This window comes from Calypte anna, chromosome 1, assembly GCF_003957555.1.
Source record: "Calypte anna isolate BGI_N300 chromosome 1, bCalAnn1_v1.p, whole genome shotgun sequence".
Taxonomy (NCBI): domain Eukaryota; kingdom Metazoa; phylum Chordata; class Aves; order Apodiformes; family Trochilidae; genus Calypte; species Calypte anna.
The window spans coordinates 88,371,090-88,389,859 of record NC_044244.1 but is presented as its reverse complement, the minus strand read 5'-3'; the positions used below and the strand labels follow the sequence as shown (position 1 = coordinate 88,389,859).

General features: G+C 50.0%; 1 protein-coding gene and 1 long non-coding RNA gene across 2 annotated transcripts; both read left to right on the top strand.

Moving 5' to 3' along the window:
* The first annotated feature begins 9,012 nt into the window (after positions 1-9,012).
* Positions 9,013-11,762, top strand: GAPDH (glyceraldehyde-3-phosphate dehydrogenase). Its single transcript, XM_030447135.1, is given in 10 exon segments — positions 9,013-9,030; positions 9,285-9,391; positions 9,469-9,571; positions 9,724-9,839; positions 9,953-10,034; positions 10,175-10,329; positions 10,460-10,541; positions 10,776-10,859; positions 11,005-11,102; positions 11,461-11,762. Coding segments are annotated over 10 exon segments (900 nt in total). The 5' UTR covers positions 9,013-9,027; the 3' UTR covers positions 11,531-11,762.
* A 721-nt stretch (positions 11,763-12,483) lies between these two features.
* On the top strand, positions 12,484-17,915 carry LOC115598030. Its single transcript, XR_003987338.1, has 4 exons — positions 12,484-12,618; positions 15,414-15,530; positions 17,048-17,262; positions 17,670-17,915. It is a non-coding gene; the product is annotated as an uncharacterized LOC115598030 (long non-coding RNA).
* Positions 17,916-18,770: the final 855 nt, after the last annotated feature.

The window sequence follows — 18,770 nt, the reverse complement described above, 5'->3', positions numbered from 1 at the left end:
ATGAAGGTGGCCATAAAACTCTGAGCACTGCCGTACCTTCAGGCCATGATTTTCCACTACAAGTGGTTAAACTTTTTCTTTCTGGAATGCTGCCCAGCTGCCTTTCTGAGATGGAGAGTTTGGCAGTCTGGACTAACAGACGGGATGGTTCCTTCTTTGCTTTGGAGTCCATCTTTTGCTCTTTTCTGGGTACAGCGCTGCCTGGTCAAGTGAGAGTGGAAGGTCAGTGAATGGGAGCTCCTATTTGTCCTTTTCTGCAGGCTTTTCAGATGAAGCATCTCCCTCTCCTTACTTGCTTCTCCTGTACTTGGAGGAATTGGCAATCCTGTGTCACAAAGGAAGTCCTGCAGAAAGATAAAGCAAAAACCCAGAGGGTTTGAACAGCTACAGAGTGGCTGATGCTTTAAGCAGCTAGTTGCTGTCTTGTTCCTCACAAATAGCCATTATGGTGGCTGCTGTGATAAATAAAAATTGCTAATGAAGGAGTAATCCCACTCCCTCACTTGAAGCAGTGTGATTACTCAGTGCCAAGATCATTGGACTTTCTGTTCTGAGGGACTCCTGACCACAGTAGGCTCCAGACTCCTATACATGGTACCAACATGAGTATCACCATTGCTTCTAGAGCCTGCAGCAACCATCAGCTTTTTTTCCATCACTGTACACCAGGGGATGTTTCTTCAGGGTACTTCACCCAATTCCTACTTCACCCAAGTCCTCTCACTCTCCAGTTGCCCTTTGCTTTATAAGCAGCTGCCAAAGACTGATAAGGAGACCATTTTTCTGGTGGTCCTGCAAGCTCTAAAATCAGTGCCCCAGCATCAGAGAGCGAAGGGTTTTTATAGAGGAAACTTGTTAGTGCTAGAGAGGAAAGGACAATAACCTATTTGAGTTAGAAAACTGGGGCAACTGGGGACATTTCTGCCAAAGCCTTTTCACTTTGCAGTCATTGCCAGGACATGTCAGAGCAACTATTCAGTTCTGTTGCAGTCCCAGCAAGGATCTGGGACACAGAGCAGCTGCAACTGCACATCACCTGAGTCACTGAGCACCTGCAATTTATACAGGCTTTGCTGGATTTGCAAGAACATTTGCAAATTTTTTACAGTTCTCAGTTTACTGCGTGGTAAGGGACAGCGATGATTTTTTCCCCTACTCCTAGTCACCTGAGAAGTTAGAGCCTGTATATCCCTGCAAGGCTCAGCCTTCGTGAAAACAGGCTGGAATTCAGAACACATTTCTGGCATTCTTCTTCAAGTATGGTGGCCACCACATTGAAGGGATGCCATGTCAACCACAGCATTTTGTACCAAAAACAAGTGTTGCTCTTGTAGCCACCTTTCAATCAGGAAAGAGTTGACTCCTAGAACCTGTGTTTTCCACGTGAGATGCATCTGCCTGCAGCTGTCTTGCTGGGAGCATGAATAGCAGACTGACTCAGTGGCTTCTGGATGGCCCAATGTGACTACAAAATGCAGAATATCCTCTGAGACATCTTACATGTGGGATGAACACGTGTTCTCTTCCCATCCTCCTTCCTCTCTTTCCCAGCCTCCAAAGTTTTCACACCCCAAAGCTCCACACCCTGCTGCATCCAGCACGCAGAGGGGCTGCCTGTGTGCAAACATCCTGCACTCCCTTTGTGCACAGGCACCCCATCTGAATGCCCTCTCCAGCAGCCACCTGTGCTTTCTGGTTTAAGAGGCTGGTACAAAAATAATCTTGTTCCCCACAAAATGTCTTGGGGGAGGCCAGCAGCCCAGGGAGCCCTTCTATCTGCTGCATGACAGGGAATGTCAGACAGGATCACCAGAGCATTGCTCTGGAACCAGCTTCAACCACAATCTCAGGTCACAGGTGGAGCTAACATACTTGGATGCCAGTGCCTGTGCAAAGTCTCTGCTTCCAGAATCAGTGCTGCATACTAAAGCCCCACACTCACTTTTCATGGACTAGGTGCAAAACTGTTTGCAAAGCTTTCTGGTTCCTTGGGCAGAGCAAAAAGGGACCCATATATCTGCAAGTGAAAAATGCTTGGAAGGAAGGAAGGAAGGAAGGAAGGAAGGAAGGAAGGAAGGAAGGAAGGAAGGAAGGAAGGAAGGAAGGAAGGAAGGAAGGAAGGAAGGAAGGAAGGAAGGAAGGAAGGAAGGAAGGAAGGAAGGAAGGAAGGAAGGAAGGAAGGGAGGGAGGGAGGGAGGGAGGGAGGGAGGGAGGGAGGGAGGGAAGGAAAGATGGGGCAAATACTTGAACTGTAACTTCCGTTATAGTTGCAAAAGACTTTATTATTCTAATGTTCTTCTCTCCTTAAAAAAAAAATAAAAATATATATATATATATAGACAAAAGCAGCTAGCATAACACTGCCTGTCAAGTTTTGACCTTATTGTTTTGTGCAACTGTACTGCAGAGCGGGAATTTCTAGATGTTATTAAACTCACCCAACACACCCACTACTGATCCTGTATGGGGGTACAGTCACTCCTTTCCCTCCCAGACAAACTTTCCTGAATAGTTTCTGTCTTCACACTCCAGCTGACTTCTGCACCCTGATCTCCAAACAGTGACTTCATTGCCTTGTTCAGCTGGTGAGAAACTACAGTAAAATGGGAGAGGCAAACAAAGGTGGGGGGGAACTAAATGGCCAGAAGATTTAGGAGGGATGAACTGCTCCTCAACATCCTGCTTCCATTGTGTGCCTGAGCTTGAGAAAGTGCAAGCTGAGCCTGGATAAGCTCTTTTCTGTGCTGGTTCCTCTGGAAACTCAGCCCATCCCTCCAGACAGTGTATGTTGAGTTACTCAAGACAACCAAGTTATATGCCTGCTAGCACTAGACCCATGCTCCTGTCACCGCCACAAATCCCATAGAGTTAGTGCTGGTACTCAGACACCTTCTGCCACAAGAGCTCTTCATTTCAAGCCAACCAGCTCACCAAGATATAAATATTAAAAATGAGAGAGCCCATATTGTCACACAGCTGAATTTGTGTCAGCTCTGTGCAGCCAGCAGTGAGACTTCATTAGTTCATGCTCACAATGATAAAAGAAACAGCATTAACAGCACCCTGCCTACACGGAGCATGTTCGATATCACTGTACAATGCAGCCTTCAATAGCCTTCTTTGGGCCGTGCCTCAGTGTCAACCCATTCCTGACCCTGACAGATACCTCTAGGTCCTGGCCAGCAGCAGCTCAAGTCCCATTTGTCTTCACAGACACTCAGTAAACACCTTTGTGTCCCTTTTCTTTAGAGGAAGGGGTCTTGCTGAGCTCACCCTGAAATATATCACCCTGGACAAAAGGGCTGAAAGGTTAAGGAGCTCCGGGGGGGTTGTTCAGCTGAGAGCTGGGGGCCAGGCGACTGCCAAAACCAAAGCTATAAAGGCAAAGAGGGGTTAGAAGGCTGCATCTGACACGGATGCTGCAGGTCTGCCTTGCCTCCCACAAGCCCTGGGAAAGAAGATGATGCTGGGGCTACAGTCGTGGCTTGCTCGCTTTTCCTTCTTTAGTTCTGCTCTCCGTCAGCGTTCAGACTGTGTCCTTACCAAGGACAGAGGCTACAGGTAGGGGGGACTGGAAATAGCTGAGGGAGGCTTCAGGAGTGGAGGGGCAATCTGGGGAGGTCATGCTCGAACCTGGGATGAGTGGGGATCCCAGATTCCAGATAAGAGAGGCAGCTGGCTATTCTCACTGCTCCCTCCCCCTTCAGTACAACAGCCTCAGCTGTACAGGTGACGGCATTTTCATACCCAGCTCCTCAGGGCCGCCAGGGCAGACAGACAAAAGCTTTTTAGTGCTCTCTGGTCTGGTGCAGACTGCTTGTGGGGCTCCCCAACTGCCTGCAGAAGCTTTTAAAGGTAAAGTGCCAACTCTGCCCTGTGTCAGCTGCCACCAGAAATTGCAGTCATGCCTCTCATCATTTCAGTGTCTGGTTCTGATGTTCAGAAGGAAGTGCTCATCCATGCTCTCATCATGTTCAGTGTCCTGGTTCTGATGTTCAGAAGGAAGGCTCATCCTGTTAGGTCAGGATCTTCACTCCTAAGCTCAGTAATACCCTCAAGTAGCCCATCTTTAAGGCCAAGAGCCCCTGTCAGGATGCCAGCTAAGGGCTTCTTCACTCGAGTAAATTTTTTACCCTTGGCATTTACAGCAATAATATTTTGGCCTTCAAATTTACCCAGCTCCTTCTTGCCCAAATCCTAACGTGAGCCACAGCACTTTGCCTTCACGTAATTCTGGGAAAGCTACAGGAAAGTAGTTAGGACATGAACTAAAATCACAAGACTGATCCTGCTATGACTCACCACTTTCACTCCTTGCTGAAGATGTCCATGTATGCTTCAGTTAACTCACTGGCGAAAAGAGCTGCACAAAGGCATTTTTAGCTCAGTACCCACGTGAGGGACAGATGTGGAATGGCTACTGCAGTCTGCTTCCCTGGGCAGCCATGCCATGCACCTGCTGTGCCCACCACACTTCCTGACGCTCACCGTCTGTAGCTGGAGGCTGCTGGCAGTGCCAGGGGTGTGTGATCAGCAGATGCCTGCATAGACAACCTAGAGTATTCCCAGAAGTTGGAGAACCCCCTTTCCTCACATCTGCTCCCACAGCAGTCAGTTCTGCCTCCCCCTAATCTTTAGCAGCAGCTATTTGAGGCAGCTCTGTCCCCCCTACCTACCAGCCCTCTGGAAAACAAAAGGAAATGCCACAAAGCAGCCTGAGGACGAGAAGGTTCTCAGCATCAGCAAAAAGAGGGAGGACTGGAGCCTTCCAAGTATGGGGACACACACCGTTTGACAAGATCGGGGCAATCTGCGTGCAGGTAGAGGCTCAGAGCAGCTGCCTCCCTGCTCACTTGGGCAGCAAAGTCATTCAGACTGCAGAAGCTATTGCTCGAGCCCTTCCCTGTGTCTGGGTGAACACCACAGGCACAGTTCCTGCGTGCAGGCACCATTTTATGTCCTGCCCAAGTCCTAGTGAAGGTGTGAGGCAGAGGGGTGCAAATGGGATACAAAGCTTAATCACCAGGAGTACAGCCAATGCCACTCTCTCTCCTCTCACCTCTGTTTATCCCACCTACCCAGGTGCTCCTTTCCCAGTTGCTGCCCCTGGAGCCTGAGTCCACGCAGGCCGAAGAGGACACGAAGGAGGGGTCTGGCTTTGGCCCTCAGCTGCTCTCCACCCTCCCTTTCCTCCCGTCGGGGGCCAGAGCAGCCCGTTCCTCTCTATGGCGCAGAACCCTTGCCAGTCGCAAGTGGGCACTGCCCGGAGATTGGGCCTGGAAGGCCATGCCCAGGGGCTGCTTTGGGCTGAAACTGGACCGGATCGGGACCTTCAGTGGTTTGGGGTGTTAACCTTGGAGGGGCTCCGAGGTAAGACGGCCAGCAAGAGAAGGCTCGACCAAGTAGGCCAGGGAGAAGTAAGGGGACACATGAGAGAATGAATGGTGGGGAGGATCAGGAGCGAGGGGGCGGGGGCAGCAGGGCAGGCTGAGGGGGCACCACCAGCCGGCGGCCGGGGTGAAGGCTGGAACACGGGCCCAGCCCGTGCTACCGGGGCCGGCTGGCGTAGGAGAGCTGGCAGGCGGCACGCCGCTGCACGGCTCACCAGCCCCGCTTCTCCACAGCCGGAGGAGAGGACTCGGAAATCAACACGACGCCACAGTGGACGAAACCGGGAAGCTTCTGTTGCGAAGGAGAGCAGCGGCGAGGAAGCAGCGCGGCGGGACGAGGAGAAGCTTCCCGACTCAACGTCTGCGCTTCCTCCGCCGGACCCCTGCTCCGCCGGCAGCCCCCTCAATCCTCTCCGTGCTTGAGGACTCATTTGCTAATTAAACAGAGCTGAACTAATCGCCGCTTCCGAGCTCGGCAGCAGCGAGAAGCCGTGGCCTCCCCCAGGCCGGGGGGCCGTGTGGGGGCGGAGGTCGGTCTGGCAGCGGGGGGGCCAGGCCGGGAGATGGCAGCAGAGCCCGCCGGCCCCCGGCCCCACGCGCGGGGCCATGTTGGGTGCCCGCCGCCATTCCGGGTGGGCCGGGCAGCACGCGCGGCTGCAGCGCGCCGCTGCCGGGGCCGTGGAGGAGGCGGAAGGGGGGGGTGGAGGGGGAGGAGGACGGGCGGACAGACGGCGGGTGAGGGATCGACCTTGGGGGCAGGCGGGCTGCGTTGGCTCATCTCAGCCGCACTCTGCCCCCCGGCACAGAGCGCCCGGCGCTGCCGTGTTTGCCAAGCAAACATAGGGGGCCTCGTGATTGTGCAGAAGCTGGCCCCGAGAACCCCCCTTACACCTTCGGAGGGCTCGAACCTCTCCAGCCTCACTGCTGTACCACGGGAGGCATCGTCCCCTGGCCTTTAAGAAAAGGTTGTAACCTCGGCCAGGGCTAAACTTAGCCCCTCGGCAGCACCGTGAATAGCAGTGTAAGAGTTGAGTTACGTTCAATCTGTGTGACCCATTGCGGCCCCCAACCCGGTACCTGTGGGGCTCCTCCAGACGTCTCCTTTCTCCTTATCCTCAGGTCCCAGCTGAAGCCTGGCTCAGCCAAGCAGCCAGCTGGACAGACCTGCTCCCAGCATCCCCTGCCAGCCCAGATCTGCATCCCCACCGTTCCCACGTCTTCCTCTAGGACCCCCTCCTTAAGGGATGGAGGCTTTACAGCACGCTCTGTGTCTCCCGCATACATATGGGTTTGCCCCGCAGCACCTATGGGGCATGCCAGGGGAGGCAGCCAGACACAGTTCAGAGGAGCCCGGCATGAGGGGGTGGAGGGGTAGGGGATGTGCAGCAGGCCTGGCGGTGGCGGGTGAAGGCGGGACACGGCGGCGGACGCGGGCCCGGCGGGCGGGCAGTATTTCCGCCGTCACGTCCCGCGGGTAGCAGTAGTGCCGCAGTGCCTCATTAAGATGGTGCTCACGCTGCGGCGTATGGCCTGCCGAGGAGGAAGCAACCGGGCTGGAGGTTCCATCCGGAGCATGCCGGCTTAAACCAACGCCGGGAGGCAAAGACAGTCGAGGGGTCCTTAGCAGGAGGGGTGGAGAGTGTAGAGCTCCCAGACAGCACCTGTTGCCTCTCTGTGCTGATGAGACTGGGAGATGCTTGGGGACCCATTACTCCCTTCAGGTATTCTCACTCCAGCATCTCTGCAGCCCCCTTTGCCCTCGCTTCCATGCTAGGGGGGCAGGGTGGGCTGGGAGAGGGGCACGGGCTGCATCCAGAGCGTAGATTTCTCTTTTGACACCAGGTGAAAACAGTGCACGCCGCTCCCGGGGGCACTGGCAGCAGCGAGCCCCGGAATGGCAGCATCTCTCTGGCCATCAATCGGGGGCCCTGCCCACCTTCCCAGGTTGAGACCCAGTCACCCGTCCCCTCTCTAGGGACACTTTCCCACCTCACGGTGAGGAGCCGGCTCCCTCCAAAACCGGGCCATCTCTCACCACGCCATGGGTGGCTCGGAGGGAACGTGCTCCGCGCATCCGCCCTCCCGCGAGGACCTAAGCAGTTGACCCCACCCCCGCCCCAACGCCCGCCACGGGGCCTTTGTTAACGGAGCCGGGGGGGGGGGGCACAAGACCCAGGCAGCCGCACCCACAACACAGGCGCACGTAGCCCGGGCCGGCCCCTGCGCTCCCATTCGACGCCGGCCCGGTGGGGTGGAACCCAGTCCTCCCCCCTCCGCGTCTATAAAGGGCAGCGGAGCTGCTCTGCGCCACCTTCTCACTGAGCGCCAGGGAGGCATAGAGGCAGCAGGTAACGGGCTGGGGGCGGAGGAGGAGATGCGCAGGGGGTGGGAGAGGCGATTGGGGGAATCCCTTCACAGCTCCCTATCCGGGAGCCGATACCGGTGGGCGGGTGAGTGAGTGTGCGGGCGGGTCGGCCGGCTGGAGTGAGAGAGCCGGGCTGCAGCTCCCTGGCGGAGCGGGGCCGCGTGGCCGGCAGGCACAAAGGTGGTGCTGAACGGTGCGCCGCAAGATGGAGGCGGCAGGGGCGGAGTGAGAGGGGGCGGTGAGGAATGGGGGAGGGGGCGAGAGGGGGCATGTTGCCTGAGGGGGAGTGGGGTAGGTGGGGGAGGGGAGCGATGAGACGGCGGCGGGAGGGGGGGGATGGGACAGATTACCGGGGGGGAGGGGCGGGTTTAGAATGCGTGCGTTCGCCCACGACTGCTCCGCTCCGGTGGTGGGCGATACGTTAACGGTGCCCGGGGTGGTTAGGCGAGGCGCCGTTGCCGGGGGCGGTGGCCGGTTACCAGCGGGCGGTGCGGGCAGCTCACCGGCGTTTTCTGCCAGCAGGAACATCCCGAAGAGGCAAAGATGGTGGAAAGTCGGAGTCAACGGGTGAGTGTGGGGGCTGGGCTTCGGCTCCGGGCGGGGCCGGGGGAGTGAGGGAGAGCAAGGTCGCCTCAAGGGCGCGGGGCGATTTTTTTTTTGGGGGGGGGGGGGGAAGAGGAGGGATGTTTCTGTGTTCTGCTGATCCCGCTCCAAGCGTAGCCCCCATACTGGATTGAGAGGCTGGGGTAGGTCGGGTTGCTGAGTCACTTCCCCCCTGCAGATTCGGGGTGACTCACCACGGAAGCTAGGCTGCAGCCCGCCGGTCCCGGGAACCCCGCGGGGGGATCCCTGTACCCCACCGGCGGGCTGCAGACCCCATATAAAGGGTTGCCCGATGGATCGTGTGTCAGTGGCGGCCCGGGGGATGTGACCTTGTGCCGCCGGTCTGAGGAGTAAACCGGATCCCCGCGGCCTTCAGTAAATTTAGCGGCTTGACCTTTCCTGTGTGAGGGTCTCTCTTAATCTCTAACTGAGGTGCTTCGGCCTTTGGACACTGTGCCCTCCCACCCCGCTGGGCAGGGAGCGGCGGATGCTTCCGAGGAAAGGCAGCGCTCTCTGCCCAGCCTGGCAAGTTCTCAGTTGGCTCCTCCTTACCCATGTCTCTCTCTCCCCAGATTTGGCCGCATCGGGCCGCCTGGTCACCCGGGCTGCCGTCCTCTCTGGCAAAGTCCAAGTGGTGGCCATCAACGATCCTTCATTGATCTGAACTACATGGTGAGCTGCCTTGCAGTGCCCCCTTCAGGCCTCTTCGGAGTAGAGCTCTTCTGGCTCTGTTCTAGTAGCTTCCCAGGAAAACCTGGTGTGTGCTATGGGCACGGGGCTGGGAGGTTTGGCAGAGGCAAGTACAGGGTAGTGGTTGGACAAGGTCAGTGCAGAGGTGGGAAGCTGGGACTGTGGCAAAAGCAGAGCAAGGGTCGGGTAGATGGTAGCCAGCGTGCTTAACCTTCCTCCTTTTTTCCCCGTGTTAGGTTTACATGTTCAAATATGACTCTACTCATGGTCACTTCCGGGGCACTGTCAAGGCTGAGAATGGGAAACTCGTGATTAATGGGAATGCTATTACTATCTTCCAGGAGTAAGTATCCCTTTCTCCTTTGGAGGATGAAAGCAGGTTTTTTGCAAAGCAGCTCTTACAATTTCATCCCTTCTCAGGCGTGACCCCAGCAACATCAAGTGGGCAGATGCTGGTGCTGAATATGTTGTGGAGTCTACTGGTGTCTTCACCACCATGGAGAGGCTGGGTGAGTATGCCACAGTCACATATGGGAGGAAGGAAACTGCTGTGCCTGCTTGTATGGCATATCACCATATACAGGGTTGCTCGATGTGAGGCTGGGAGGGTGGAGAGATTGTCTGAAAAAGTGACCTGTTGGAAGGATTCCAAGTTAACTGACCCCGTTTTTCCAGGCTCACCTGAAGGGCGGTGCTAAGCGTGTTATCATCTCTGCCCCCTCAGCTGATGCTCCCATGTTTGTGATGGGTGTCAACCATGAGAAGTATGACAAGTCTCTGAAAATTGTCAGGTAAGGAGAGAGGGAGATGCTTTCTAACCTGGAGCTCTGACCAGCTCTGTGGGGTCTCATTTCACATCTGCAGAGGCATTGCCTGTGACTGATAGAACTTTTCTCTTTTCCAGCAATGCCTCTTGCACTACTAACTGCCTGGCACCCTTGGCCAAGGTCATCCATGACAACTTTGTCATTGTGGAAGGTCTTATGGTAGGTCTGGAGCTTGGTGCTCAGGAGGCTGCTCTATCTTCTCATGTGAGAGGAAAAGCATTTTTACTCCTTGAGTCCTCTGGGATGCATTTTCTGCAGAGTATCTGCTGTGTTCTCATTGCTGTTATGTCTTTCTCCAGACTACTGTCCATGCCATCACAGCCACACAGAAGACTGTGGATGGGCCCTCTGGCAAGCTGTGGAGAGATGGCAGAGGTGCTGCTCAGAACATAATCCCAGCGTCTACTGGGGCTGCTAAGGCTGTGGGAAAAGTCATCCCGAGCTCAATGGGTAAGTGGTGTGCCTCCTTGGGTGTCAGGAGGTGGCAACTGGTGCATAGCTGTTCCTGGCCTGTCCCTAGCAGAATAGAGGGTTTGGCAGAGGGGTGCGGAGTGCTATTCTTGGCTGACTCTCTGCTCTCATAGGAAACTTACTGGAATGGCTTTCCGTGTGCCAACCCCCAATGTCTCTGTTGTGGACCTGACCTGCCGTCTGGAAAACCAGTAAGTTCTTGTGGACGAGGCCCTAACAGCCTCCAGATCTTCCCTGCTTCTTCTAAACTCCTCTTGCCTAGTGTTATCTTCTCTGCATTGATCTCTCACCTAAGAAGATTTGATCTTGGTGAAAATAGCACCAGCCATGCATGACTGCTGACATGTGTTGCTTCCTTTCCCCCCAACCCCAAGAAGACATTTTGTGTGAATTGCCATCTGACTGTCTTAAATGAACCTCTCTTCTCAGGCCAAGTATGATGACATTAAGAGGGTAGTGAAAGCTGCTGCTGATGGGCCCCTGAAGGGCATCCTGGCATACACAGAGGACCAGGTAGGCAATGCCTAGTATTGTTGGCTTGTGGTTTTTGGTGATTGCTTCATTTCTGTGGCAGGCACATCCTTACTGGTGTCTTGATCTGGGCACTTCTGGTTAAGGCTGTTGGTAACCATGCATGTTAAAATTTTCTGTATTTCAGGTCGTCTCCTGCGACTTCAATGGTGACAGCCATTCCTCCACCTTTGATGCGGGTGCTGGCATTGCACTTAATGACCATTTCGTCAAGCTGGTTTCCTGGTAGGCACAGCCTGGGGGGGTAATGGGGGAGACGCAAGGGCACCACTGGGTTGTCACAGACAAGTGATAGACTGCAGCTAACCATTGCCAGGTTGGCAGTGCATGGTGAGACAGCCCCCTGCTGAGTAGGGTGGCTCCAACATTATAAAAGGAAGTCTCAGTAGAGTGAGATTACTTACCTAAAATGAATATAGCCCTCTCTCTTCCTTATTTGTGTGGGATACTTCCTGCCTCCTTCACTTAAATGGTGTAGCTGCCTGGTTCAGCTGTGTGGGATGGGGCAAGGGAGCAGGAACAACAGAGGAAGAAAATAAAATAAATGAGTCAGTCCTGACAGCACTTGTGTTTCTGTCCCCAGGTACGATAATGAGTATGGTTACAGCAACCGTGTTGTGGACTTGATGGTCCACATGGCATCCAAGGAGTGAGCCAAGCACACAGCCCCCCTGCTGCCTAGGAAGCAGGTCTCTCTTTTGTTGGAGCCCCTGCCCTTCTTCACCACCGCTTAGCTCTGCATCCTTGCAGTGAGAGGCCAGTTCTGTTCCCTTGTCTCCCCCACTCCTCCAACTTCTCCCCGAGCCTGGGGGAGGTGGAGAGGCTGATAGAAACTGATCTGTTTGTGTACCACCTTACATCAATAAAAGTGATCACCATCTGAAATGCTGTGTCTGTCTGTCAGTGGGAAATGGGGTGGGTAATAAGCCACGTTTGGACAACTTGGAGCATGCACAGGTTGGGTGCAGTCCTGGGATACCTGAATAAGTGTTGCATGCTGTGAGTGCAGCTGTGGTATGCAGACTGGTGAGCTACATGTGCCACAGGTAAGACTCCTATCTGTGAGCCAGAATAAGGTGTGGTGGAAGGGAGGGCAGTTCTGTTGCTCCATCCACTTTCTGGCTTGCTAGATTTGCTTGTCTGATGGGTGTATGCAGAATAAAGTGCTGAGCAGATGACTTTTTTGCATCTGGTTTGGCAAAGGGGCACAAGAAACTGACATGATTAGTCCCTTCTGCAGCCTTAGTATAAATGTTGCAAAGAACAATTTTGGTTTGCTTTCACTTATAAAGAATTGGTTTTTAATTATTGGTTTTAATTGATTTTTAAGAATTTTCCCCTGAGGAAATGGCTGCCTAGGGACGTGTTGGAGGACAGTGTTACCATGGTGGTAGCTAAGTCTTAATTCTGGCTTAATTCTGTGCAGAAGGAGGGGCAGTTGCAGTTAAGCTGCTGAGCAGCAAATCTCTGCAAGGTGAGTGTCAGTTCTCTGTCAGGACTGTGTTACCTCCTGGAAGCGTGAACGCTGTCAGGCAGGGGCTGAGCCTTCTATGATCAATGAGTGCTGGTGTAGATAAGCAATGCACTGTACAGGCCTGCTGTGTTTAGCCACTGTCCTAGAGGTGATGCATTGTTCTCTCCCTGGCAGGTAGAGTTGGAGCTGATGTCTGAACCCCACCTGCTTTAGACCCTGGTCTGGAGCAAGGACTTAAGATGAAGGATATAAGCTCCCAGGATCAAGGTATGTTGGACATAGTTTCCTGGAGCTGTTTATCTCCAGCGGTTGCACTGTAAAAATTCAATGTTTACTCGACCAGAGGGCAATGACTCAAAGTTGCTTTGCAAAAGAGAAAAAAGTTGAATAACCTGCCTCTGGATAGAAGGTGGGACTCTGAGCAGCTTGTTAGCCCATGGAAAACAGCAATACCTGGCTTGCCCCACCAATGTCCCTGCAGGAGCTTTAGGTAACTCTGGAGTTAAATGGGAGCTGCCTGATGCTGGATAAGTGGAGTCAGCCCTCCTGTGGAGTTGGTTTTCTGCTGGGGAGAGGTGTAGCCTGCAGGCCTGCCAGGATTACAAATGCCTTGGGTTGGTCCCATCCTGTCCTCGATTGCTGTGCTTGGGTGCCTTGAATGGCTGTCCCTCTTACTTGTGTGTGTGCCAGCAAATGCCTTGCCCGGTAATCTAGCAGTGCAGAGACTACTGAAACACCTTGGCGTGTGTGTGCCTGTTTTCCCACGTAAACCAAAGGTATTTTGAACTATGTTTGAAGTAGGAATGTTTTAAGAAGTATCTTTTTTCCTCTAAAAAGCCTTATGTTTTCTGAACGAGGCAAGGCTGCCTGAAAATTCACCTAGGGCAAAGAACTCTTACTTAACAAGAAAAAGTTCTATTCAACATGCAGTCAAATTGCTGTGGAGCAAATTCATACAGGCTGGGAGGGGGCGGGGGAGTGGAGGAAGAGTATGTGCTCTCAGACCAACAATTGCTGGGAATGTTGCAGATAAAGGTTCATTGTTTTTAAATACTATTTCAACCAGTTTACAGTCTCGCTTTAAGTTCTTGGAAAAATGATATGGTGTCTAGGTGAGACAAGCCAGGAATCATAGAATTTAAAACATGGTTGCTCTTGTGTGGAAACAGGGAGAGTGAGCATGGCAAACAAATCATGCAGCCTTTGGACTGCCTGCAGGGCTTGGTTGTCCTCTCTCGCGTAAGCTCCTGAAAAAGGTCATCTCTCCTAAATCCTCTTTTTGCATCCAGTGTGCCTGCAGATGGCACCACAGCAAGGTCCCTCCGGGCAGATGGAAGAGCTACCTCAGTAGCCAGCCTCTCTGGGAACTGCAACTCTATCCTAAAAATACATATTTGGTTTGGTTTGGTTTTGGTTTGGGGTTTTTGTTTTGTTTTTTTGTCAACTTGAGAACTTTACCTATATGACTGTGGATGTCATTGGGATAAAGACAGGACATCTGTTGTGACAACTCTCTGGAGAAGAGTTTTCTCATAAATAGGGGAGCTCTAGGTTTGCTCTTCAAGCTTTTCAAAGGAAAATTAATAGAAATGGTCAGGGAAGGCAGGTGCTCAGGCAGAAAGAGGCTCCTGATTGACAAAGGAAATAAAAAGACATCATGCTACTCTACCAGGAAAAATTGTCTCTTAAGAGTCCCTGTGATAAGGTAGGATCCACCCTGATTTATGACTACCTTGCATGGGGAAGGTATACAAAGACAATGATCCTAGCCAAAGGTTTGACTCTGCCTTCCTTGACTAGGCAGGCACCAGGGCTTGCTGTTCTGGGTCCTCATGGGAGAGAGATGTACCTGAGAATAGGGGTTCACTCCTTTGCCAGGGCTGTGCTGACACAAAGCTCTCCAGCCAACCATTTCTAGGGGTAGCAAGCTGCAGTTGTTTTCTTTTTTATGACAGAGGAAATTCAAGTGATGCTATGGTGTGGTAATTAGCAGTGCTGTTATGGGAAATTCCCTTTTATGGCAACTTTGAATATTTAGAGAAGTTATTTCATAAAATAACTCCATTGGCATTTAATAATAATTAACTTCACTGGCATTTGCACTTGCTACCATGCATGCATTACTCCCCTGAGAAATGGCGAGTTGTCCTCAGACCATCATCTTTTCAAGATGTAAACATGTGACTTCAGTGTTAAGGGAGATGCCATGTAGAGAAAATCATCTTGAGCAGATGTGGAAAGTAATTAAGCTTGCTTGAAAAAAAATCACACCACCAAAATACAAGGAAATGGTGACTGTATAAGCACAGTAAAAAAGGGAGTCTTTGAGTAAAGCAATCAACACAATCTGTGTAAGGAAGAGGAGATACAGGTCTCTGATAGGAAAGGCTAAGACACAAGACATATACTGGACAGTTGTATAAAACAAACATCTGAAGTGATAACTTTCTGAACTCCTTGGTAACAGATGCCATTCACAAAATGCAAGTTAATGACAGGGTATGTAAATACTCCCATGAACACCAGCAGTACTCACAGAAAACTGATATTACATCAAAGACAACTTGCCTACATTTGGGCAAATGTACTCCATGCATACACACTGCAAAAACAAGTAAGTTGTTACTTGCTCTTCTGAGCTGAATGTGTATTGCCTTCACCTATCTTCTTACTATAGAAGTGTCATCTTCTTGAGGGAGTTATTCACTAAATATTCCTAGAAGGAACAGTAGTAGTGGGTTATACTTTACGGCTTAGGATTTGAAAAGGCAGCTGTCAAAAAGCTGAATCTGTAGTCAAATGAATAGAAGAAAAGCTTGAATACAAGCGAATTAAACCTAAGAGCCTCAAAAAGGTAGATTTTTAAGAAACTATGTGACAAATGAAACTGTAGCATAAATACCTTTTTCAAATGCATCTTGGAGACAAAAATGTTGCTAAGAAGCCGTAAGATGGTGTGGGAGTGATTAGGGAAGCTAAGACCATGGCAGAGAAGTAAACCTAATGTTTTGCTATGAGAGGAGCTTTTGGGGGATTTTCTGAAAATTGATGTTCCTCAGCAGCTATGAGACAAAACCACTGTTGCAAACCAAGCACCAGGACCTGAGAACATGTAGCAAGTCATTAGTATCAGGAGCCAGACTCAGATGGTCTCAGATGGATCAACAAGTACCTGTGCTGTAAGTAATGTACTGCTCATATCAGCCCCCCATGTAATGAAAAGCAATTTGATTTAGTAAGACATGCTGGCAAAACCTTTCAAGAAACCTAAACTGTGGCAGGAGGGGGAAGACTCATCCTCTCCAGGCTGAAAGGTGGTGGCAAGGCTGGCAGGGACGGAGGAAGAAGGTGCAAGTGGTCAGTGTATGCCCCAGGGTAGTTTTCATTCAACACTTTCAGAGCAGCTGAGGTGCTGAAGTTTGATTATGCAAAAAATTATGCAGGGCACTCAGCACTGAATCAGCCTTTCAGTGGAAAGGTGCAGAAGAGTATTGTAACCAAATGACTGGGTTATTAAAATGGTGGGTAGAATTCAAGGGTGCTAAATGAGAAGTAATACATGTAAGGGGGGGGGGACAGCTCTGACACTGCAGGCCCCAAAGCACTCCTGTAATATTGCCCAACTCTCCACCCAACAGACAATCAACTCTTTGTTGGATCGCTCTGAGTCCTGGGCCAGAAAAAAAAATAGGTTGTTTCTAACCTCTGTAGTCTCCAGCTTTTTACTTACTTCGATGGGTATTGGTTTAGGCACTGGACCCAAAGCAGACACAGAAATCTCACCAAATGCACATAGCCTCCAGCTTCCCCTTCTCTTCAGGCTCCCAGTATGCTTTTCTCAGATGGACTAATCTTCTAGCTAGACCATCATCACAAAGTCACTTTAGGCACTGGGCAAAAATACTTTTTAAAGGAGAAAACCAACTAGACTTTTCATTCTCAAAACTTTTTTTTTTTTTTTTTTTTTTTTACAGCCTGGAATCATAGTTAGGAGTCTCTTCTCCATCTACTCCAACTTGCAGTGCAAAGCCAGGCAAAGCACACCAATGTCACACAAAAATAAAAGATGCTATCACGTTCAGCATCTGCCTGAGAATTCACAGGAGGTTACCTGTAGGCCCTTCTCTCTGAGTCTTTTTAGCCCTCCTGTTGTCCCAGAGATAGTCACTAGCATTTTTTGCTCTTAGATGTATCTATGCATAGCTTAAATATCAGCTATATATGTATGGAAACAGAACCTATATTCTGACTCTATTTAAAAATATTTTAATGCCTCTTGTCACTTTTTACTGAGATATGTACTCCTTTTGAGAGTTTATATAATTTCTATGTATCAAAAACAGTATGAGTTTTGTTTTACAGTTCCTTGTCCCTCCATAAATCTGTGCAGATTTTTTTCCTTCATGATTTCTACCCTCCTCCCTCTCCCACTGGTTTCTCATTGGTTTTCATACGCAGCATGTCAGAGTATTGACGTCATTTGCCCACCCCTCTACCTAGTCTTTTTCAAATATATTCCCCAATGCATTTAATTTTTACATCAGCAAACAACAGACTTTGGCAGCCGATGCTTTTGTATAGCCACTGAGGTCAAAACACTTTCCAAAACACCATTTGCAGGAATTAAGTGACAGCACTGTGGGTTGGTTTGCTTTTTGTTTTTTTAGTTGTGTTTGTTGTTTTTTTAATTTCCCAGGCTTTGTGTGATGGGTTGCTCACTGCTAGGGCACCCTGCGCACCTCTCCACGTTAGCATGCTCTAGATTGTCTGTGCTTGGAAATACAGAAGTGTTTATTCTGAGAAGATCTTGTCTAGGATCCTTCTGTCTTGCTAATGGCCTGGAAAGTGCTTTATCATTCCCTTCTGATCATACTCTGCTTTTTCCAAATGCGGAACATACATATATATCTGGTGAGTACTTCTCCTTTTTTGCCCCATTTTTATTTATTTTTTTTACCATTTTATAAGGGCTTATATTACTGCTAAGATTGAGGGTTTTTTTCCTTAAGTATAGCTATAACTTGTTTTCTCAGATATCCAGCTATTATTATTTTTTGAGGTGATATGAGAAGCTAAATCTTTTTTATACAGCTGGATTTTTTTTTTTCTAGATATACCTTTTCCCTGACCCACAGTTGCTGTAGTTGTTAAAAGGTCTATTTTACTAATTAAGATCAGGCTTTATTGTTAAAAATTTATACTTATTTTCAAGTACTACTGTCACATGGGTGCTTATTCAGGGAAGGAGTTTACTGAAAGCTACCTTCTTGTGTACTTAACCACTTTTTTTTTTTTTTTTTTTTTGATAATTGGAACAGCTCTCTTCTTTCCAAAGATCTCCCACTTAATCACACTTCTTAAATAATTGCTCTACACTATTTCACTGTAATAAAAGGCTGTTATACCATGCAGGTCTCTGCTATGGCATTTTTATCCTAGGTGATGTCTTGATTTGTTTCTCAGTTGATCCCTTGTTCTTAGGCAACCATCAGTCTTCATCTGTTGTAAGGACATCTAAAATTATAGCTTTACTTGGGCAGTCATAATTTGTAAACTTATAAGAAACCTTCCACAAAACAGCATATTCTTAAGTATTTCCAGCCAAAATCTCCCTTGACAACATGAGTTTCATCCAGAGCAGAGAGGTACTTACAAAACAAATCATCAGGGGTATATAAAACTAGGCTCTTGCCTGTTCCACCTGTCTTACCCAGTGGGTTAGACTGGAACTATCAATTAACAACATTTCTTCCTAATCTGAGAATTTCTGTTTCCTCTTGCACTTTGCCCAGATGCAGTCTGCTGTTGAAGCTGAAAATGCTGCCTCTTCCCTTCTGTCAGAATACTGGTTCAGCTTGATCATGATGCCTTTTGGTGGCTACTTGAGCTCCTTTTCCAGTGTTATCTTAGTACCTTCTCAGGTCTTGTAGCTATGAAACCTCTACCCAGCCTCTGCAAGAGAGCCTACAGTATCCTCTCCTTGTTCCTGTCTCAAAAGAAAGTGGCACAAGAATTTAGAAAATTCAAACTTAAAACACCTCTCATGATCTCATACAGCCACTGGAAGATTTTCAATGGTGACTGGGCTTCCCTAAAGCTATCTGTAGCCCATTCAGCTCTTCATGCTGTTTTACTATTGCTTCCAGAATTAATCAGCATGTATAGGGTCTTGTCAGATATTTTCAGAAGCCTGTCCATCCATTATCCAGGAGACAGCACTCCATTCTGTCCTGTGTTAAGTCTAACCTCTCCTCTCAAAAGGAGGTTTGTTACCAATAACCAGAATACCTGACATACTTGACCATCACATAAAAGTTCCGAGACACTCTACCACAGGCACCTGTGATAGCTACAACCATAAACATATAAAAAGTATGGGCCCCTCAACAACAAACAAAACTTCTGTAGCAGAGGTATGA